We start from the raw sequence: 24,825 nt of genomic DNA, 5'->3' as shown, positions 1-24,825 counted from the left end.
TTGATGAACCATTTTTTCACCTGAAAATTGCATTCATTTTTGTTATTAAAAAGTGTTTTTTATTCATCAAAACAAAATCATATTTTATTGCGAAATTTGCTTACAAGAAATTAATTTGTATTAAAAATGTTAATCTACTTGTTCAATGGTTGAACCAAATTCGAGTTTTCATTTTTCATTTTCAGCATTTTGTTGAAATAACAAATGAATTCCAGTGAACAGCTTCGACTCTATCAGGTTAAATAAATCAATGGTTGGCCAAAGTGACTCGTTATAATTAATCAAGATCAGGATAATATTGAAAAAAAATGTGCTTCACTCAAATTACATTCAATTCTGTAAATCAAATTATCATAGCATAGTGGCATTTGTAACAGCAAAACTATTCAAAGCTAATTCAGTTAATTGTAAGAATGTGATTAAGAGTGATAATTGAAACTGTTGTTCACAGCATTGGTGACCAGTCAGCAAAACAAAACCTTGTTTGAAGAAAACGTTGTTTCCATTGAATGTTAATCATGAAAGCTTTCATCATAATTTTCGCTGTCATCTTGATCCAAATGGACATAAAGCCAACAAATGGACAATTGAATTTCCTTCGATTGCGACGACCACCATTCAATTTTCCATCGATTTCCAATCCAACTCCTAACCCAAACCCAAACCCAATTCCTAACCCAATCTCTGGTTCCAACGTTTTACCCGTTCAACAGCCACTAGATACAGCAAAGTTAATGTCACAAATGGTCAACTTCGGTAAATTATTATCGACTGCTGCTGAAGCACCGGTGAACAATGGGACTTCACCGGAAGATGTAAAGGCCAGAGCAATGGCACAAGTCGCAAAAATTTACAAGCCAGTGATTGACAAAGGTTTGCATAAAGCGGCCGATTTTGATAAAGGACTTATGAACTTGTTGAAAGGCTATCTTGGAGACATTTTTGACGATGCTACTGAAGGAGCCTACAGAACAGTCGATAAGCTGACAGGGACAGAGCAAAGTTCAACAAGTTGACCTTTTACAACTATTACAATTAACAGTAAATTGATCCCAGTTGAATTGAAACGTTAACTCTTCTCATTAAACCTTTTCCTATTCAAATGATTAAAAGTGAAACCTTTTGAGGTTAAAATGATTCTCCTTTAATGTCCATTCGACCAATAAAAGGTTAAACATGTTTTCTTGTTTTTATACCTTTTCGAGTCAACCTTATTAAATGACCATTTCACCCAAAACAATTTACAATTGCGAAAGCAAAAATTTAATCGCTTCTTACATAATTTACAGTTGGTGTTGATTGTAACTGAGCAATTTAAGACAATGAAAAAGTGTCTTCAACTGTTTCGTATGGCAACAAAATGCGTTTTATAATTCATGATATGATTAACTTCTTGTCTTCAATGTGATTACTGTAAACAGATTGGATAAAATGTTTATCTCAAAACGTCAATCCCATGGATTCAGAGGTAAATTTGTAATCGCAATGAACATAATACAGAAAAACAATCATCAACTGTCATCGTGTAACCAACCAGATTACTGAACATTCAATAAATCATCAATTCTCAGTGCTTAACCTCAAATCAATACAAAGTTCAGCAAGTTTTGTAGGTTGAGGTAAAAATAAAATTGTCTAGTTTCTGTTCATTATTTATCCAAATACGGGCTAATTTGATTGATTCTTCTTCTTCTTCTAATTGGAAATGAATTTTGATCAGAATTTCCCAAAAAAATTGGAACTTTGTTTTGAAAATAAATGAATAAATAAATGAAAATCAGTTTCCATTGAACTGAAAACCAAACAAAAGTGTTCAATCTATATTAGTTATGAATGCTTGGACTTCTCAGTTAACATCTAATTTTGGGTTAAATGAAGCTGCGACTAACAAATGTTCAGATCGATGGGAGATTAATGGATATAATTGTAATCAAATGTAGGTTGCTTTATAAAAGCTTCATTAAATGATTTACCGAAAAAACAATTAGATTCTCTCCTTATTCTTAGGTTTAATCATGAGAACGTCATTGATTACAATGGAAATACAAGAGTTTTAATAAAAAGTAAAAGAGTTTGCGTTCATCACCACAGGCTTTAATAATAATAACTGTAATCAACAAAATTGAGTTAAACACAAGGTTAGTTGATAAGGAAGAGATGAAACATGGAAAGGTAAACCTGGAGAAGCTGAAAGAAACGGAAAACTCGAGTGAACAACAATTTAAATTGTTGACTCGAAAGGCTTTTGTTTAACACCAACGTTAACCCAAACAGTGATTAGTGTAAAACCGAAGCAAACAAAAACTGTTGTCAACTTTGTCTCCATCCAATTCAATCAACTTTAATCATGGCTCATGATAAGTAAATATCCTTGGGCTGTTTGTAATCACTTATTAACGTGAAAACAATTACTTAATTGAACATTAACTGTTGATTAATTAATCTAAATGATTGTAATAATCTTTTGCCATTTGATAATGTTGATCATGAACCATGAAAAGTGGAAGAATCCTTTCAATGTAAAAATAAAACATTTCATTTTTAAACATTTGCTTTACATTTATTTTGGTTATTTTCTGGTATTTTTCTGGTTCTTTTGGCATTTTCACAGTAAAAGGCAATTCTAACCAAATATTGATATTGATACTCAATCAATGCAATAACTTTGTTTATTATTAAACAATTAATCACGAGTGGAATGATTGACATTGTCTTTGTCTGGTAACTTTCCTGCTCTCAATGTAAACCCAAAAGTCCAATGGCCATGAGATGTTTTTACCAGATTAGAGCCGTAAGGAATGTTAGGAGTTATCAGTTTTTACCATGTAAATTTGACAACAGGATTGAGTCCATTTAAAGCAATCATTGTTTGAAATGAATGGAAACTTTTCTTTCTCTTGTAGGAATTGAATAGAACCATGAATAGCATCATGAATTGTATGATAACTTGAAAGTTATGGTCGACTGGATTTTGGTCAGTCAAACGGAATGATATTCATAATGAAAATGGAGCAAACATTTCCAAGAAAATTTATCATTTCTAATCTAATAAATGCTAGAAAGAAATCCATGAATAGAGAATGGAAGAAGAGAAAAGAAAAGAAGAGAAAAAAATGTGAACATTTTATTTGCTTTTCTCTCTTCATTGTTCCATTTATTGTTTCATTGACAGAAGTGTCATCCGATAATGATAAAGGTGAAGATGATGGTGATGTTACATGGTGATTACAAGGGTGACAAATGTAATCAATCTTTAAATAATCATTATTCGATAAACAATTATCGGTGAATGTGGAACGCGCCAAAAACAGTTGAATCTTTCATCGCCTACTGAATCCTTCCCACCTTACCATTGATTACACTTGTTGCGTTGACTCCAAATGAAGACAATCTCAAGGCATGACTTTCCATCTTCCTCTCTCTCTCTCTCATCTTCCACGCCTTTCTTTTTCTCTTTCATCTTCATCATCGTTTCCCTTTCGTCTTATATTAACTTGACAATTTGATTTAATTTTGATCAAAACAATTTACCGAGAATCTGGTAAAGTTGAAGCCTTGTCTCGCAACTGCTACCAAATTACCCAAAGTTAAAGATCAATTTTCTTGTTCAATTTTTCATTGATTAACATCAATGTAGACAAGAAAGTTGAACACTTTTACTTTGACCAACTGAATCAATGAACATTTTACAGGTTAAACCTTTTTTTGTATCACAATCTGAAAAATTAAATTGTGTTTCAACGAAAGTTTAAAGTTGAATCAACTTGAATCACTTTCAACTTTTGTTTTGACCAAAAACAGAGAGAAAACATTATTCTGTTTTTACTTCTGTTTTGTTTCTCCATTGAGTGACCATTAGGAAGTTTTAAGACAATTTGATATTAATGAAGTCTTTATTATCAAACCAAGTGACATGGTTAACCCTGACCTTTGGCCTTGTGACAATGGTTAATACCATTCCAGTGACTATCAACGAGAATAACATTAATCAACATTCAAATGATCAACCAGTCAATCCAACGACTAGTTTTAATCAAAAAGTAATCCTTTCTTTGCATCAACATCTTCAACCAACATTACAACCATCAACATCATCATCAACATCAATTGCAACAAAATTATCATCTAATCAAGCAAAAAGTCACAATCCTAATCATAAGGTAAGCAATCAAATCTGTAAACAACTTGACATTACAATGAAATTGTTGATTCCAATGAAAATATTGCCAGTTTTTTGGGTAACATTTTGGTTGAGTGAGAAAAGGGTTTTTGATTGTTTGATTAAAGGTTAATTTCGAGCTAATTAACAATTCTTAATCTGATCCAAGGAATCATTAAAAGAGCCAAATCAGGATCGTTTGATAATCATTTTATGAGATCAATTTTTACGATTAAACGGCATTTTTTGCTCATTTAACATTCAATGAGTTGCCAAGTTTATTAATCTCGGGATTAAGTTGATTAAGGAATGATAACCAAAGGATAATAAAAATTGGATTATAATTGATGCCAAATGAGGTTCGCCATCAAAAAATTTATCACATTCTAGCGATTAATTTATCGATTAAACACATTTATGATTTGCTTTTAATGAACTTTGAAAGATCATTAACTAAATTCCGTCAACAGAATGTCTTTAAATTATTCAACTTTTAATGTGAAAACACTTTTACTTATTAACTTAATTATTGATTAATCAAAGCTAATGATTTAAGTGAAAAGCTTAATGAATTTTGACCTTTTTTTTAATATTTTGTCTCATTGAAAGATAATCAATTGATAATTCGATTTAATCATTTCAATCAACATTTGGTTAACCTGGAAATTAGATTAGCTTTGATTGTCAAGTGTTGATCTGTTTAAGTGATTATCTCTTGTCTCTTCGCTTGTGATGAAAGTCAATGAAAATAGGATAATTAGTTATTCAACAATTGAAAGATTAACTTGATTCAAATTGATTTGATTAATGGTGACCAAACTGTTTGATAGCAAAGGCAAACCCGATTTTGCTGCTTTGATTTATGTCTATTAACTGCTAACTGTGAATGTTTGATTAACTCGTTTGAATTAAAATTATTATTAATTTCTTGTTTGCTCGAATCATTGATTTAACCTTTTCATCTTTTGTTAATTATCATGTTAAACCTACAGAGGTTAATTGAGTGCAAAAATTGTAAGCTAATTGGTGTAATTGAAGTTAATTTGGTTGTGTTGGTGAAAGGCTTATAAATGATTCCAATTGATTTAACAGTTGAAATTGTTATTGAAATGAAACTGCTAATCAACAGTTGTTTTACATTTTTCAACAATTAATATTCAATGTTAATCAACTCTTTTTTTACATTAATTTCTCAACCAGATTCTAATGAGTTACATTTAATTGCAATTGAGATTAAACTCTATTGGACTTAAGGGTATACCAATAGCAATGTACAATTTTTTGTTGATGATTGTTCACTTGAATGGGAATCATTTAATTATTATTGTTACTTTGCTCATTTACATTTGATTAACTTGTAATAATGGAAAGTCAAATTTAATTAAATCTAGTTTGGGCTTAATCTTAATTACTATCGATCAACTAGTTGACCTTTTATTGGCTTGATAATCATTTCTATTCAAATTCCAGTCTACATTTTTATTCATTTTCATGACAATATTAAAAAATATTTTTCCTTTTCTTTGATCAACTCTTATTGAATATGAACTTGTCATACTTTTTATCATCAATGAAACCTTTAAGTACATTATAGGTGCATCTGTGTATGTTGGGATTTGGTTTCAGGTTAAGCTCAAGATTGATAAATTGTTTCGCTTAATTAGTTTCATTTTTTTAATTGGACTTTCAAATTAACCAGAAAGTAAGAGCTGCCCTCTAATGTGATTATAAATAAGCTAATAAAGTTGGTTTTTAATTACATGAGATGGCGGCTCTTGAGAAAAAAACAAAACAAACTGCAAGTTGATACAGTTTTTGGTAAATCTATTGAAATATTGTTGGTGATTAAAACTTGATTTTATCATGTTAAAGGGTTCAATTTCAAGATATCTGATTGTCAGTGTGTGGTTATTTAATTATTAAGAAATATGTGATTTCATTACAAGATTATTTGGAAAATTATGGGTATGATTACATGATTTGTTAACCAAAATTTAGTTCCGCTTGTGTAAAAGTTATTTTTTTCATTGGTTTACTCATTATTTATTTGTTATTTTTTGATGTTCTCATTGATTCTAATCAAATTTTTACCTTTCTTTTTTTTCTATAACAGGATAATTTAGGACATCAACAAGGGTCAGCAATCAAGCGGCCTGAGAGGTTAAAAAGATCTGCAATGTTATTGAATAAAATAGTGAGCGCCTTACATAAAGCGATGGATAATAATAAATCTCGTTCCAATAGAATTTATTTGGACTCTTATCAATCTTCATTATCTTCAAGTCAACAAATGGATCTTTCGAGGCGAACAGGATCCAAGAAAATGTTTCGTAAATGTTACTTTAATCCGGTTGCATGCTTTTAATCGAGTTTATTCCAACATTTGCAGAAAAATATTTTCTTTTTCAAGTTAAATTGACCACTCAATTTCCTGTTCCTGTTAACATTTAAACTTGAAATGTCAATGATAGGATAAAGTGGAAAGATAATTGGAGAAAAGAGTTCAATAAAACATGAACTATCGTAAATCTCATTCTGGTCACCAATTCAATAATGCAAAACAAAACGAAATTATGGTTGCCATTTCTCTTTTTTTTGGTTGAAACACTTATCGTCACTTTCAATTCAAGTCTTTTTTTAATTTCAATTTTGGTTCATTGAAATTTAAGATTAAGTTATTTCAGTGTCAAGCCATTGATCAATGTTTTATCTTCGATATTCATAAATGGATGGAATCAAACAAGCATGATCAACATTCCCATAATTCTCAATCTCATCATCATGCTTAATTTCATTTTGTTCACCTTAATATTTGTTTTTTCTTCTGTTAATAACGAATCGATTGTTTTAATATTTGTTCAAAATAATTCGAAATATATTAATGCATTTAAAAAAGCAACAAAATTGTCTAATTGATAATAATTCTCATTTGGATCATCAAGATAACGGAACGAATGGATCCACTCAAGGCTAATAAGATTTCATTTTCCTTTTGAGTTAAACTCATCAACTCGGAACTCTGAAATTCCAATCTCGTTCGATAAAATACTGGATTCGCTGAATAGTCTGTTAAATTGTTTAATGTTCAGCTGAAACAATTGATTACAATTGAATATTTTTGTAATTCTGAGTAATAAATGTTGATATTAAAAATAACAAGCAACGAGTCAAAGCAATGTGTAAATTACGTGGAATATCATTTTCTTACAAAAAAAAGTATCGAAGATATCTCAATTTTACTTGCATGAAGAGATCTTTATCATAATTTTCAAAGCTTTAACCCTAGATTAATCCCATGATTGATATTGATTAGAATAACTAGGCTGGGCCAAACTTGTTTTCTCATTAGCTGATGAACTAGAAGCAGGTTCTGCCCATGGATCGACATTTGGATCCCAAGTCTGTCCCATAGATGAAGGCTGTTGGTCGATAACTGTTTTACTAGTCTCTTGATCACTTTCAAATTCATCCTGAAATAAAGAAGTAGAAAAGTTATCAGTACCATAAAATAAGAGCAAAAAGGTGTGTAACCTGAGAAATTTACTTTAAGATTCGAATAATCGCCCGTTCCCGTTGGAGTTTTAGGTTTGAATCTGTAAATAAAAAAATGAATTAGAAAGGAATAAAAAATTGATGATAAATTCTGTATCCTTACTTTCCACAGCAGAAATTGAAACAACAAAAGCAGCAACAGCAACAACAACAGCAAGTGAGAATACTGGTAATACTAATCAAAAATTTTCCCCATCTGGATGATAAGAATTGGTGGGTATTCACAAAATCATCTCCAACTTGCTGGATCACGTATATGCCGAAAGATCCGTAGCTATCATAAATATTTCGCTTAGGAACATCACTCAATACTGTATTAGCTTTATTGATGTCTTTAAATTTTTCTAGGGCCTCCGGATTATCAGGATTTTTGTCTGGATGATACTTTAGGGCCAGCTATGAGTAATGATAAATAACAAGACGAGTTATTAATAGTTAAATATACAGCTCATGATACAGTTAGATGGTTTGAGAAGAGAGCCACGATAATGAAAAATTCTAGCAGGCTAGTCACGTCATTAGTTTAAATCGCACCTTTCTGTAAGCTCTTTTTATTTCATCGGCTGTTGCGGTTTTAGGTATTCCCAAAATAATATAAAGTGACTCTCCCGAGGTTCTAGAATGCACAAAAAATCACAAATTCAATGAAATAATCAACCAAATGAGAAATCAGAAACGCGAAAGAATAATAAAGTTGATTACGGCAAGACTTACGAGAGGCGTCTTTGAGATGGATCGTCCATTGTTATAACTAGGGATGTTTATTGAAGAAGTAACCAATACTGAGATACCTAAATAGAAGAAATAAAGCAATTAATTGTCGCAAAATTTTCAAATAAACAAGTTTGAACAGTAACAGATAAGTATTTGAGGCTTACTAATAGAGGTGTGAATTTGGTTTTATTGATACATGATGAGCAAGGCTTTTCAGATTCAACAGGTGATTTTATGACAAGATGTGGATGGAAAAATAGACTAGAAAATCCAAATAAATGAAAAAATAAAGGGTCAGTTAATCTGAATCACTCACTAGAAGAAAATGAAAGACAACTGTTAAATACTGTTACATAGAGTAATCACATGATTAGCTTGGGCCGGTTTACATTACCATTTTAAAGCGCAAACTTCAATTGCACTAAACCTTGCGTATCAATACAGTAAAATACAAGAAAAAAGGTTTAGGCTACAATAAGCCTTAAATTCATCCGTTATAAAGAAAGTATGGATTTCTTTCGGCTCATTGAATGTACATTGGCCTTTTAAATCGGCCTTTGTCCTCGGTAAATTTTTTTTCGACTTTTTCAACTTTTGTTGCCTTGTTATTGGAACTGGGAATCAACTCAAATTCAAGTTTTTCCAAGATTGATAAGGAATTTGTTGCCTTAGTTGAGGCCATTTTTTATTCTGCTAATAAGACTATCAAGTTGTAAGTTTACCTCGATTGAAGTTTTTCCTGAGAGGTACAGATTATATGAATGAGATTAATAGCGGTATAATTTTTGAGCTGTTTTTTACAGAGATTTTCTCAAAGATTTATCCTGAATTTTATATTGAACAATCGGCGAGTTTTTCTTGTCTACATCGTTTGAATTTAGATTCAGGAGTTGCAAGACCAGTACTTTTCAATTGGTTTTTGTCTGTTTCCTTTTTAAAATGGCTGGAGAAATTTTGACAGATAAACAAAGGAAATTTCAAGGATATCTCTACAGTTCCGTTCAACTGTGTCCTTTTTAGTAACCAAAACTCCTTCCTCGGATAAATACTGATTAACTAATCTATTCTTCTTGAGATCATCTCTTTGGAATAAGCCGTACCTCAGTGTTAGATTATCGATCTAGAATATGAAGGAATACTTCAAAGATACTGGAACAAAACTTTAAAGGCCAATGGCAAAAACAGGTAAATTAAACCACAACGAATCGGGTGAATCTTTTAAATCGATAGACACATTGATAACCATTCATTTTGTTGCCTCCTAAACATTCAACTGTGAACGGGAAAGAAAGAAAGGAGTTTTAAAACAGTAGCAACGAAATAAAGTAAAATCCTTCATATTTCACTTCATAATCATGCAAGATTCAAATTTCATAGCCTCTGTAAAAAAGCTGAAACCTGAAGTTCTTCAGATTCTTGTTCAAATCTCAGCCCGAGATTCTGAAGCTCAAGACAAAAACACAATCATTCACGCCATCTAGGGAATTACCTAACCACTACATCAACTGGCGTTACTAACGGAAACAAACTGTAAACTAAACACGAACCGCGTAATTTAAACTCCAACTAAATAAGTTGAAATTGATCAATTTTCGTTGTTAAACTGATAAACTCATATTACAAGCTGAAATTTATTGAATATTGTTATCAATTTGAATAGCAAAAATAGCAGAAATACGATATTCAAATAGAAACTGAAGAAACATAAAAAAGGCAAACAATTATGTTTATAATTCTTTCTCCTTTCCACTGTAATCATTTACCCTGAGCTGCGTAGTTGATGAGCATTCCCATTTCCAGATTCGTGGATAATGTTTTCCTGTTAAACATTCATCACTGTCCAGTCGTCTTGGTAACAATTGTTTTATTAACAGTATAAAAAAACCTTAACTCAAGTCACTTGGATTAATTGAACTTCAATTGAACCTTTCAAGACTCATTTTTGTTTTGTTGATCCAATTCAGTGTAACCCTCGAGTGTCATCATACAAAGACAATATCATGATCTTGCAAACCATTAGCATCATCTTTACATTTGCATTTTACTGATTATTATGATTTTCACAATTATGTTTCATTATGTTTCTTGCAATATAATTTTCAATTCTTGTGTCAACTACAAGTCCAACTTTTTCCCAAATTAAACACTCAACCAAACACCATTTATCCTGCAACCAGCAAATATTTTCAGCTTAAATTAAAGTGACTTCACTCTTCAACAACCGATTTAACCGTTAATCAAGTGAGTTATCATTTGTGACCAAACAATCAAATACTTTTTTGGATAATTTTTTAATCATTTGTTGGATAAACTAATTGGTAAGTTTCAATTTAAAGTGAATGATCATTTGTTTTCAATTGAAAAGTGATTTCAATGAATAAATACTTTGCACTTTCAACATTTTCATGAAAACTCTCTTTTTGAGCTTCTGTTTTGAGTTGAGTTTTCATTGATGTTAATGATGACATCAATAAATTATCTCAATTAGATTATATCACGAAACTGTTCAAGTTTAATAAATTGAATCGACTTGATAACAATAAATGTCACTTCATATTCAACTCTCAACATTGGGTTCATTAAAGTCTCATTGATAATTGATTGCCTTTTGAAACGAAAAGTGGCTTTAAATTTGAAAATTTTGTCACAAAATCGACATTTATTTTACCCTTGAATTGGAAGATGAAATATTCAATTCCAAGAAATTCCAACAGAATTATGATAAATGATTATACACCAATGGTGAATACTTTGAAATAAGGCAAAGAAAATTTGGACTGACTTTTGTTTCTTTTTACCCAAAAATGGGTTTAATAGACTGACTCCTAATGGGTTTACAATTTGAAACCTTTTTGTTCACATTTATTGCTTTAATATTTCTGAATATCCAAATATAAATCACTTTGAGTAAACCAGATTAACAACAATCAAATTCACTTGAAATTGAGTGCATTGATTATTGTTAATAAACTAATGGCTGGATAAAAGATTCAACGCTTTTTATTGATCAATTTTAGGTTCAGTTTCAAATAAACACTTTTCACTCAAAACTAAACGACTAATTATTCCAATTGATTTTCATTTAAATATGCAATTTATTTTGTCATATTATTTCATTTTATGAGGAAAGTTGATTATCATAATGTTGCCAATGTTTCTCTTATTACGCGTTAATGGCTGTTGCTATCAAATGATTAACGACAGTTGACTCACATTTAGACATATTAATCAGTTAACCCATTAGCTTATCTCGGATGAATATGGAATTGCTTTTTGATCAATCAACTTGTAAGCTTTCAATATTTCAACCCAAATTTTCTGCCTTTTCATGGTTTATCCACAATTATCAAACCCAAAGTAAAGTCTTTGGAGTGAATTGCTATGAAATTTATATCAGATTAGAAAACATTCAGAAGGAAACTAATCTGTTGGGAGTTGATCCGCTTATCCTGACAAGAATCGAACATTTAAATGAAAACACTTTTTATTTCCATTGTAACATGAAATACCAATTATCTGAAGGTCGACCATCCATGAATTTGGGAGTAAATAATGCAAAATTACAACACTTTTGATAATCTCGACTTTAAATAACATTCAAAAGCTGGTTCAAAGACTTAATTTTTTCTCCTTCGATATTCAGTTTGAATGAAAAGTTTTGGAAATGAAGATAAGAAGACAAATAATGGTCTTTGGATTTGAAAAGTTTCTCGATGAATGATGAACACAATTCATGAAAGAGCATTTGATCGACTTCCAAATGATCAATAAATTGTTTACACTTGTTAGCATTTAACTTGAAATTTAAAGATCTTTCTCTATTCATTTACTCATGTAATTGTTCATTGAAAAGATAATCGGATTGGTTTGCTTTTCTAAATGTTGTCTAATCTCATCTGAATTTCGTGGTAATTTACTCAAAATGATTTGACTGTAAATCGATAATTCAGACATCTTTTCCTTGTTTACTTCATTTTTGTCTCACTTCATCAATCACGATGCTTCAGGTGATGATGAACCCTTTAACCTCTTAAAGTCAATCGATAATATCAAATTGCAAATCGAAAGTCATTCGAGTCAAACTCCGTTCAAAGTCATTCAAAAAAATCACTTAAATCGTTTTCAGGTTAACTCAATCTTACCTTGAAAAAATGAAATATTGTTATGAATCTTAATCCAATCTGTAGATGAAATTGCACGCTCATGGTGTTGATGAACAGATGAACCAAATTGTTCATTTTAATTGAATTCTCAAGTAACCATTAGCTGAAAGAGAGAATCAAGAGTTTAATGAAAATTGAGAAGCAAAATGTCAACAAAGTCTTTTCAAGCCCAACAATGTCTTTTCTGTGTTCACCTTTAATTTCATTTCAAACATTTACTTAATTGATTCATTTCATTGTTGTGTTGAACAAAGCATTTACTTTGGCATAAACAAAAAGAATGGATAAAAATAAGTTTCAACTGATATTTGATCAAAGATGAGCATTCCTTGTTGGCTTCAGTTGAACATCAGGAAACCTTTCGACTCAAGCTATTGATTTAAATGAATTTCTCGTCTTAATACCTCAACAGGTTGACATTGTTTTCAGGTTTTCTCTTCGATTTCCATGCAAAACGATATTCTTCCATTATTAGCATTCTATTCAGTTTTCCATTTACAATAAAAGTTTAATAGAATTCAAATTTCTCCATTTTCCTCTCAAAACTCATGATTATTTAAACAACACTTTGTTTGAAACTACAAATGGACAGAAAGATTTGTAATTTAATGGAGAAATGATCTTAAGAAGACAAAAACTGCAAAATCTATCGATTGATTGTTCAATAAAACAACAGATTATCATGCTGTGTTATATGGCTTTCCTCGTGAATCTAGATCATGCAAATTCTTGTTCTGATTTTGCTCAATTCCATAAACTTGTTGATATTTTGCATCGCAATTTGATCAAGTCAAAGTGTATGTCAAGTGAATGATGAATGCTTGAACAAAGTCGAGTCTAATCAGTTTAACCATGTTTTGGTTGCACCAATCGACTCGTCTTTCGACAGTTTCAAGTCAATCTCTGTCGTCCTGCAATCTCACAAATCGTTAGTTGAAAAATGACCTGAAAATATTCAAATGATGTTTTGCAGAAAACATGGAAAAAGAAATGAAATGTAAAAGATTTGCAAATAAACTATTATATTTTTCTTCTTTTCGTGATGAGTATTATTCTTCTGGATAGATTCTGTTATTGCCTCTAGTTTTATTTCATAGTTTTTTCATAAATCTTCATAAAAACATACTTAGAAAGAATAAAAATCTCAATATTTAGATTGAAATTCAAGAAAAGAGTTGATTTACGCCGTAAATTTGCATTTATTGTAATATTATGTTGGAAATTTTGCAGACTTTCGTTTAAAGTTTCTGGTTAAAAGATGAAACAAACTCAATTTTCCTTCTCAATATTCAAAAGATTGAAATATTAACTAAAATTATTCTTCATTAACATGAGTTATTGGTAGCCTGAATGATTAATGAGCAATGATTTATGTAGTTAACGTCATTTTCAATATGAAAATATGTCAATTTATTATAACATTAGGAACATTATTACTTAAGATTTGGTTCCATCAGGTGCTCTTGACCTTAACCTGCAAATCAAGTGACAATTTGGTGAGTAGAGCTAAAAATGCATTTATTAGCGAGAATCAAAGTCGTTTGCATAAATTTGACAAAAGACAATTCGATCATTTCAAAGCTCTTATTAACGACTAGAACCAAAAATAAGTTTCATCTCTTAATTGGCCATCAATTCTCGTTGAACTGATTTACTTTATGCATTCAATAGCACTCAATGGACTTGCTTCGGGAAATAAAATTTAAATTGCATTACAAAGCGCTTCGCTTTCGAAATGCTACTTTGTTTGATCAAACATGTTGATAAACAAACAATCAAAATTTAGACTTCGAACACTATTTATTCAAAAATAACGAGTAAACACAAGTGCAGTTCATTTTTGTGCCTGAAACATTAAATCTTGATTCTCTAAGCAAATGGAAAAGTTAGAATTGAAAAAGTTGTTTTCGATCAATCACAATTTATGGGCTCAACGTGGATCATCCAGATCTCAATGCTTTGCAATATCGATTTTGCGTTTCATTAAACATGATTTCGCTGGAAGCTTGATTCCAAGAAAGCTCTGACTATTTTTTTCAATCATTTAGTCAATGACCATCATTTGAATGTGCAGACTCTTCAAGAACTCTTATGGTTCTCTGACAAGCATAAACAGTGCATTCGTTCATAAAGATTAAACAAAATCAGATCGAAATCATAATTTTAGCAATACTCGAATGTTTTATCGATTAAAGATTGAACAATATCTTTTTGGTTGAAAAGTAGATCTTCTGGTCTTTTATACTTTTCCAGATCTCATTTAATCTGAACGAAAATGGATTTGATTTTAAATTGAATGCAACATAATGTAACTTGGAAAACCATTCAGTTCTCATCGATTTCATTCTGTTATCAGATTTACTTTCAAGTTTGGGATCATCTAAATTGGCTCAAAAATATACCACGTTTCAGCACAGTTAATCGATATGTTTCTGATCACTTTTACAATTTTATTATTGATAGTTATAGTGAATTTAAGTCCATAATATGATTAAAAGTCATTCGACATACAATGTAATGAATTGAAGCGGTCAATTCGTACAAATTTAGACAACAAATTTTCTAAGCAAATATTGATTTTACAATAATTTTTGTCTGGATCAGTCTATTGTAAAGCTATCTATTTATAAATCGAGAAGTGTACGCAGCAAGCTTTTCCTTTCGAGTTAAATAATGAAACTTTGGAGGTCTGTAGGAGCGTAAAAACTGCATCCATTAGGGCTGTTGAAAAACTTCATCGACACTTTTTCTGGAAAATCGAGGTCAAAGTTAAAACTTGGATCGCCTTTTGCTCAACTTTTAAACCAGATTTTTTCATCATATTCATTTCGCTGATCTAACTTTAATGCTTAATAGATGATTTGTTTAAAAACACATTATGAATAAAAATTTCGTGAAAATTTCGGGTTACATTCCAAACGAGTGAGATTTCGGGTCTTTAACAGTTGATTAATAGTTGCCTTTTGAATCTTTTACATGTTATATGATTTGAGGTTCGCGCTCAAGAGCTAGGATGGCAACCCGGTTGCCATCATCTATTGTTGCTATTGGAAGTACAGTTGTATTTCCTTATTCTAAATAGTATTTCCTTTCTAGTAATTTCCTAATAATTTGTATAAATACTGTTCTCTAATTGTGACTAACCAAGCTTAGTAATTTGTAAACGTCGACCTTTGGTTAAATAAGTAAAGTGTGATAATCTTTAATCAAGTGTGTCATAAGCTTCATTAGGTTCCTGGAACCTTCTCATCGTTGAAAGTATTCCGAGAATACTTAGTATTCCAACTCGGTTGGAACATTGTGAATTGTGATTAATAGTCTTGGACTATTCGTGATATTGTTAGCTACTCAGTTCAAGAGGTGAGCTATTATTTCAACTCGGTTGAAATACTGAACAATTGACTCAACCGGGTTGAGTCAGTCTTTGAGATTCTTGAAGCTATAAAGCTGAGGCTTTGGAAATATAGCTAAGACAGTGACTAGTGCCTTGAACCAGTAGTTATACAACATTTGGTGGAGATGAAGTTCGATTTTGGTTTTCTTTTGTGAGAAGCGTGTTATCCAGTCATTTCGTTGGTGTTTTCTTCTAAGTGTGGGGGAATTGGTGAAATTGGAAATAGAATTCCGAGAATTCTTAGCTGTTAACCTCAATGGGTGATACCGATACTAGGACAACACCACAGACCCTATCAGAACAAATGAATTTCCTGATTACGAAATTTATGGAACATACGAAAGAGTACACATCGTTTAAGGACCAGATTGTTGAAGCTCAAAAACAAAATATAGTCGAGATAAGAGACATCCGGACAATAATAGGTGATCATGCAACTTTGATTCATCGACTTAGGTTGAGTGAAGCTGGAAAAAGCAACACTGAAGCTACTGTGTCAGACCTACTTGATACGACAGTGAATGCAACGAACTTAACAGCAACGGAACAATCTACGTCTAGAGAATCGGATTCTCGTAAGTCAAGATTTCAGTTTCATTCTTTCCTTGATAACCTACCAAACGCTGAAAATGAAAGAATAAGACCTGCCATTATCAAGCCTGCACCGTTGCCTACGTTCAATGGAGAACATGAGAAAGCTAGAAGCTGGCTAAGAGCCTATGAAGAAGCTGCTGCTTTAAATTATTGGACGGAAGCCGAATTAATCAGGGGAGTTGGTGCATGCATGAAAGGTCCTGCGTCGACTTGGTATTGGTACTCGTATGGTCCCAAATATTTTGAGAAAGGGTTTACATGGACGACCTTCAAAGAGCAATTTTTGAAAACTTATCATAAAGCTGGAGATAGACATTTGGCATTTCTGAGGATGATGAACCGGGTTCAACAAAAAGACGAAAGGATATCTTTGTATTACTTTCAAATGCTATCATTGTGTATGGACTATGATCCTGATATGTCACAAGATGAGATCATCGATAGTGTACTAAGAGGTTTAGAGCCCGGTATGAAAAATATTATTGCAACTGGGTTGCGTGGTAATCGGACATTGGAAGCTCTCGAAGAACTCATAGATATTAATGATACGGTCAATGAGAAGCTGAACCCTGAGTTAGTCTCATTTACTAAAAACAAGAAAATTGAGAAGCCTGATGTAAAACCGAACCAGAAAACGCCACCACCACCTGAAAAGAAATCTCCCGAAGAAAAACGTAAACCATTTTTCAGAAGACGCGATCCAACGAATGTGACTTGTTATAATTGTATGAAGACTGGTCATTACCAGCGAAATTGTCCTGACACATACGATGCTGCGAAAGCAAGAGCAAACGCTTTACAATTGAAGGGACAAAGAAACGCTGTCGTTAATGCAGCTAATGTAGGGGATGTTCAGAGAACAACCAATACTCCGAGAGTATCAACTGGTGATGTTCCGGGAACATCGGGTATTCCGAGAATACCAAGTGAAAATGTGGATTCTCAGAATCCAGGAGAAGTTGATGTGTTGCGGAATTTCAAGGATGATTGGGAAACGATTTCCCGAGAAATAACCATTCATTCTAATGATGTAGCTAACCCGCCGATAACACTCTACAACTTCATTGGAGAAGTTTCTTTGCCGTCATTACTTATTGAGATTAATGAACAAAGAACGAATGCATTAATTGATACCGGTGCGAGAGTATCATTAATGAGTGACGAATTTCGAATTCGTTGTGGGTTGGAATTAAAGCCATGGAACTTTGGCATGCTGACAATGGCGGATACGAGGCCATGTATGCCTAATGGTTACACTGAATGTAAGATGTTTATGGATAAACATATCATTCCAATACGGTTTATTGTAATGAAGAAGTTGACGATGGACGTTCTTCTGGGTGCAGATTTCTGTATACGCCATCACATTACATTGGTATTTGGAGATAAGAAAGTGATTAATCTATGTAAACCACATTCAGATGTAGTTAAAACGAGGAGACGAATTAACAGTGAATTTGTATTCGACCCCATTACAAAGAGAGTCGTTCATAAAAGTAGACTAAATGGTATTCCGTCAAGCATTCCGAATGCAAATACCCATGAACTCTCAATTGCAACAGTTGATTTAAATGAATTTGAAGATGTATTCAGTAAAGCATCAAATGATGTCGGATGCATCCCGGATGCAGTACATTCAATTGATACTGGAGATCATCCACCAATCTATCAAAAGTATTACCCGATAGCAATGTCAGAAAGAGTTGCGGTCGACAAACTTTTGACTGATATGTTGAAAGACGGAATTGCCATACCCAGTGAAAGTTCGTGGGCAAGTCCGATTGTTTTAGTTGGCAAAAAGAATGGGCAAACAAGATTTTGCGTCGATTACCGTAAATTAAATGAGATTACGGCCCTTGATCCTTATCCTATCCCTAAAGTTGAAGATGCTTTAGATTCGTTGGAAGGATGTGTTTTATTTTCATCATTGGATGTTGCAGCCATGTACTGGCACATCAAGATGAATCCAGTGGACCAATGCAAAACAGCCTTTGTGGTTCCGCAAGGCTTGTTCGAATTCACTAGGATGCCTTTTGGGTTAAAGAATGCACCAGCTACCGCCGTCCGCACAATGAACCGAGTTCTCGCGGGCTTGAATTATATTTCCTGTTATATCTATTTCGATGATATTCTGATATTTGGTAAGTCAGAAGCTGAACATGATTCTAATTTGATAAAGGTATTGGAACGACTGAGGAAGTTTAATGTTAAATTACGAAAAGAAAAATGCTCGTTCAATCAGGAAAGCATTGATTATCTAGGATATCATGTTGGGAAAAATGGAATTTCCCCGAGTCAAGCAAATATTGAAACTGTTCTCAGGTTCCCGGAACCTTGTTCATGTAAAGATATAAGGAAATTTCTTGGTTTGTGCAGCTATTTTCGAAGGTTCATCCCGAAATTTAGTGAAATAGCAAGACCATTGATGATAATGTTGAGAAAGAATGCAAAGTTTGTATGGAGTAATAAAGAAAGAGAAGTCTACGAGAGACTCAAGCAGATTATTACTTGCAAACCTGTTCTTGCATGTTTCCAGAATGATGGAAAAATTGAGATACACACTGATGCATGTGATTATGGCATTGGTGCCGTGATGTATCAAGGTCAGCCAAATGGAGAGCTGAAACCTGTTTGTTATATCTCCCGAACGCTAAATCCAGCAGAGAAAAATTATGGCGTTACCGAAAAGGAGTGCTTAGCTATTGTTTGGGTTTTGCAAAAACTTCGTCATTATTTATTTGGGAGAATATTTGTTGTTGTCACTGATCATTGTGGACTTTGTTGGTTCACATCATCAAAGAGATTGACACCGAGATTGATGAGATGGGCAATTAAATTGCAAGAATTCAACTTCATTGTGAAATACAAAAGTGGAAAAATGCATGGTGATGCAGATTGTGTTTCTCGTTATCCTTTGAAGGTCAAGGATGAAGATGAAGAAGAAGAGATAAATCTTCCGGGAAGATTGAATTCAAAAGACAAACTTCAGATCTGTTACATTGAACCGGTTGAGAAGTTCAAAGATCTTCAGATGAAAGATGAATATTGCTTGAAGATCCGGGATCTTCTATGTTCAACTGAGTTGAGCAAAAGAGCAAAATGCAGATTGAATAAAAAGTTTGTTGTTTTACATCAAACTTTGTTTTTCAAGAGAGGGAAGGAATTAGTGCCTGTAATCCCTAAAGAAATGAGGATTTCTTTGGTAAAAGATGCTCATGAAGAGGGACATCTTGGAATGAACAAATGTCTCGAAAAATTGAAAGTGAGAGCATACTGGCCTGGTATGGCTCAAGACTTGTGTAACTGCATTCGAAGTTGTGTAAAGTGCCAGAAAAGGAAACCTTACCCGTCGGCTAGACAAGGTTTGATGGTACCGATTAAAGTTCCGAAGCATGCACTTACTGATTTGAGTTTGGATTTGTTGGAACTACCAATGTCAAAGAATGGATTCAAATATTGCATTGTTATTAATGACAGACTAACAAAGTTTGCAGTAGCCTCTGCAGTTAGTTCAACAGAAAGTGAAAGGGTAATAAATGCATTATATGAGGATTGGATCCTGCGATACGGAGTTCCCGGAACTCTTCTGACGGATAGAGGGACAAATTTGATGTCCGAAGAATTTACAAACTTTTTAAGAAGTTTCGGAATCAAGCATTTGCCGACCTCGGCGTATCATCCGCAGAGTGATGGACAGACTGAAAGGTTCAACTCATATCTTGGAATAAGTTTGTGCATCTATTGTGAAAACAATCCTAACGAGTGGGACAAGTTTTTGAATGAAGTGGTTTTTGCATATAATGTAACTCCACATAAAGTAACAAAGTTTTCACCATTCTACTTGGTACATGGTGTGGAAGCCCGGCTTCCTTGGGAATCGAGAAGCGGATTGCCAATCGAGTGGAACAAAGTTGAGACTCGAGAAGAAGCTCTGGCTAAGGCTAGGCAAATGGCTCAGGAAAATATTGTTAAATCTCAAGGAAGGTCTAAAGAGTTGTACGATAAGTCGCACAAGGAAACCGAGTTTCCTTTGAATTCATTGGTGCTGCTGAAACAACCTTTACTGGTAAAAGGCAAGAATAAGAAATTTATGGACCGATTTCGAGGTCCCTACAGAATTGTTAAACGAATTAACCCGGTTAATTACGAGTTAATTAACCTGAAAGGACCGATAAAGAAAGAGATTGTACATGTCTCGAGATTGAGACCTTTCCATGGGGAAAATATGGCTCATTCCGGGAATGAGAAAAGTTGTACAAAAGATGATGATGATGAGATTCTTGAATTTATGGGTTTAAATTAACTAAGAAAACTCAGTTAAATTCATTTTGTAAATAGTTACTTAATTTTCGATAAAATGGGTGAAATCGATTAATTGGTTTGGGTGTCTATGGTAACCCCTCTATGGTAACCCCGCGTAATGAGGAAATGGAAATATTGAGAAAGTTCTCTTTTCAAGAGTAACATTGTTTTAAGTTTTTCTTCAATCTTCCATTTTAATTGGGTTTTAATCAATTTTCTTTTGGTGTTTAAATTAGTTTGTGTTTCCGAAACACTTATTCTAATTGTTAATTTGGTGATTTAGTAGTGTTCTGAGAACACTTGTGATTGTATTCCGGGAATACACATCAGTCTCTGGGAGACTTATCGTTCTGCTTGTCAACTTTAAGTCCATTGCTTTTGTATTCTGAGAATACTCTTTGTATTATTTCTGTGAAATAATTTTGTTAATTTTTGGTAATTGTTTTGTGCTGATTGAACCGGGTTCAATATCAGAAAATGGATTCCGATGACGATGTGCAATGGATTCCTAATGAATTTGCTGTGGCTGGAGGTTCTGGTATAAGAGAAGTCATTTTCGACTCTCAATTATCCGATGCAGATGGACAACCATTACCAGTTGGAACCGTAATTGGAAGGTACACAATGATTGGACCTAATGGAAGGCCGGTACCGATTACGGCGAACATGGATTTAGGTAATAATTCTGTTCAAGCTGAAGAAGAGGAAGTGGAAGACCGGTACGCCATTAGTCAAGCTCAGTTGGTCAATCCGCTTGACTTTGAGGATTATTGCTGCAGAATATGCTGTCAGTTTGTTGATGATCCTCTCATACATGGTACGTCTCCACCGCCCGGTTGCCCTGGACTGTATTGTCGCAAATGTATTGAAAGATACGCTGTTGAATGTAGGAATGAAAATCCTCCACGAAGACCACTTTGTCCGTATCGATGTAATCGTGATGAATTGATAACTGCTCCAGGAGCATTGGTTCCATTACCCATGGATGCCCCTGAAGGAAAGCCTTGTAAGAGTAGGATGAATAAGCTCTTCATCAAGTGTAAAATCGACTCATGTGGCATGATTGTTCTTTATGAAGATTACAAGAATCACCTCGATGAGTGCGAAAAATGTGACCTTTGTGAGGTTCCAATGAAGGACCATAATTGTAAAGAATACATAAAGGAACTCAAAACCAAAGCTCAAAGTAGACAAAGTCAGCGAGAAGACGACGCTGTACGGATCATCGATCTGATGATGGCAAATGATGCCCTGCAAAGTGAAGTTGATCGCTTACGACAATTGAATAGACCGGCGGGACTCGCGAATAATATTCGAGTGGCAAATGAATATCGAGATTCACCGACTTTGATTGTTCGACATGGTAATCGGTCAGAGAGGTTCACAAATTTGGATTTGTCAATGAGGACTTCAGAACTTCGATCCCGGATCGAGAGAGCTTTTGGTACTGAAGTTGGTTCCATTATAAGAATGGATTATACGGTTCTGGGAACCCACACTACCCTTCGACAACATCAAGTTGGAAGGCGACCCAGTTTCTGGATCGCTTTACCTAGAGGTCAAAGGATGCAAGCTGGACAAACTGTGGAGGTCACGATTGGTGCTAATGGCCCCGTAATTTGATTTAAGATTGGGGGAATGTTATATGATTTGAGGTTCGCGCTCAAGAGCTAGGATGGCAACCCGGTTGCCATCATCTATTGTTGCTATTGGAAGTACAGTTGTATTTCCTTATTCTAAATAGTATTTCCTTTCTAGTAATTTCCTAATAATTTGTATAAATACTGTTCTCTAATTGTGACTAACCAAGCTTAGTAATTTGTAAACGTCGACCTTTGGTTAAATAAGTAAAGTGTGATAATCTTTAATCAAGTGTGTCATAAGCTTCATTAGGTTCCTGGAACCTTCTCATCGTTGAAAGTATTCCGAGAATACTTAGTATTCCAACTCGGTTGGAACATTGTGAATTGTGATTAATAGTCTTGGACTATTCGTGATATTGTTAGCTACTCAGTTCAAGAGGTGAGCTATTATTTCAACTCGGTTGAAATACTGAACAATTGACTCAACCGGGTTGAGTCAGTCTTTGAGATTCTTGAAGCTATAAAGCTGAGGCTTTGGAAATATAGCTAAGACAGTGACTAGTGCCTTGAACCAGTAGTTATACAACATACATTAAAATATATTTTAGTTTCAATATCTTTGTGTATAATGTGTGTATATTGTTTTAATGTGTCTGAAAAGACACAATAGACACAATTGTAACATTTCTGCCTCAAACCTGTGCACAAATGGGCATAAAAGGGTAGAAATTAATTTCTTTGAAATTTAATTGCTACTGATTTGTAGGACCATAAAAACTATGCCAATTAGTACCATTGAAATGTTTCTCCTGATGTCAGTTTTCGAGAAAATTCAGGTCAAAGTTGCAACTTTTATCGCATTTTGTACAGTTGTCTGACCAGATTTTTTCACCGAAATCATTTAACTTGATGTGAATTTTCATGTCCAATCAGAAAACACACTTATTGTGAGTAATAAAATTTGATTTTTTATGTAAAACACATAAGTTCGATTTTCAATCAAATCGGTAGATCTCTGTGACCACACAATTCAGAGATCTGAAACTTATTATTCGAGCACGGAAACTGTTTACAAACATCATGCATTGGATAATTTTTTCAATTTATAAATATTTCTCTTGATATTGGCCATTAACCCAAAAACTTCGAACCTCAATATTTCGGAAATGGCATTACATACTATCACCATTATTTGTCCAAATATTAGATTTTGATATGGACTGAAATGTGTTTAAATATTAAACTATTTAAGATTTTAGCAAAAAAGTTATAGCATTGGTGTGCTTGTGTTACCAGATTTGAGATTTGGTTTTTTAGTAAAATGGGTGCTCAAACACAAATCATTATTAAATGAATAAATCCAAATTTTATTGGCATTAATTGATATCATATTATAGCCCATATTAAAATCTTATATTTGGTCGATGAATGGTGGTTGTAAGTGATGCCATTCTCGATATATCGAGACCCGAACTTTTTAGGTTAATGGCCGAAATGAAAAAAACTGTCTAGAAATTGAAAAAAATATTCAATCCATGAAGTGTGCAATCAATTTTTATGCCCAAAAAATAACTTTCAGATCTTTAAATTTTTTGGTTACAGAGATAGGTTGCTTTGTTTGAAAATCGAACTTATGAGATTTACAGAAAACGAAAAATTTTATTCCTCAAAATAAGTGCATTTTATGGTTGGGCATTAAAATTTACACATGGGAAATGAGTTTCACGAAAAAATCTGGGCATACAACTGAGAAAATAGAGATCGAAGTTTCAACTTTGACCTCAATTTTCTCGAAAACTGGCAACAGGAGAAACTTTTCAATGGTACTAATGGACGTAGTTTTTATGTACCTACAAACTAACAGAGTTTAAATTGACAGTAAACTAATTTCTGTGCGTTTTTGGCCATTTGTGTACAAGTTTAATGCAGAAATGTTACAATTGTGTTTATTGTGTCTTTTTAGCAACAAAAGCATTGATTTATGGTTGAGGATATTGTTTTCTAATGAAAAATGGATAATTTTACACAATATTTTTGGACAATTAGGTTTCTTTAATGCACCGTTGCAATTCCTGGTTTATTCTGAGCTTATTACTCGAAAGTTAAACCGATAAAAAAGGTCTCTTTTCTTTTTCTTGACCCTTTAAGCTTTTGGACTTCATTAAAACCCTGCAGTTGGTGCTACTGACTAATAATATGATCTCATCTCTTTATTTCAACGCTATATTAAATGTTGAACTGTTAGTTCATTCTTGGCATTTATGATGTCGTAAAACGGTATACAGAAAGCAAACGGTTCCACCGAAAATTGAACTATTTTACAGAAAAAGAAAAGTTTTATTTCTTAAAATAATATCCTATTCT

The 24,825-nt window shown here is 33.1% G+C and overlaps 2 protein-coding genes across 2 annotated transcripts; one reads left to right on the top strand and one right to left on the bottom strand.

The window, feature by feature from the left end:
- The first annotated feature begins 3,532 nt into the window (after window positions 1-3,532).
- Window positions 3,533-7,343, top strand: LOC107365533 (uncharacterized). The gene is made up of 2 exons (XM_015933056.3): window positions 3,533-4,160; window positions 6,273-7,343. Exons 1-2 carry the CDS (start codon window positions 3,885-3,887, stop codon window positions 6,522-6,524), a joined length of 528 nt encoding a protein of 175 aa, XP_015788542.2. The 5' UTR covers window positions 3,533-3,884; the 3' UTR covers window positions 6,525-7,343.
- LOC107365532 (dnaJ homolog subfamily C member 5) lies at window positions 7,222-8,746 on the bottom strand. Its single transcript, XM_015933055.3, has 6 exons — window positions 8,590-8,746; window positions 8,426-8,502; window positions 8,246-8,327; window positions 7,815-8,107; window positions 7,704-7,752; window positions 7,222-7,629 (listed from the first exon to the last, which is right to left on the bottom strand). Exons 2-6 carry the CDS (start codon window positions 8,452-8,454, stop codon window positions 7,447-7,449), a joined length of 636 nt encoding a protein of 211 aa, XP_015788541.1. The 5' UTR covers window positions 8,455-8,502; window positions 8,590-8,746; the 3' UTR covers window positions 7,222-7,446.
- Between the last annotated feature and the right edge of the window lie 16,079 nt (window positions 8,747-24,825).

This window comes from Tetranychus urticae, chromosome 1, assembly GCF_039701765.1.
Source record: "Tetranychus urticae isolate SD_2017Ah chromosome 1, NJAU_TeUrti_SD_1.0, whole genome shotgun sequence".
NCBI lineage: Eukaryota > Metazoa > Arthropoda > Arachnida > Trombidiformes > Tetranychidae > Tetranychus > Tetranychus urticae.
The sequence above is the reverse complement of the archived record's forward strand: the minus strand, read 5'-3'. Positions and strand labels throughout refer to the sequence as shown.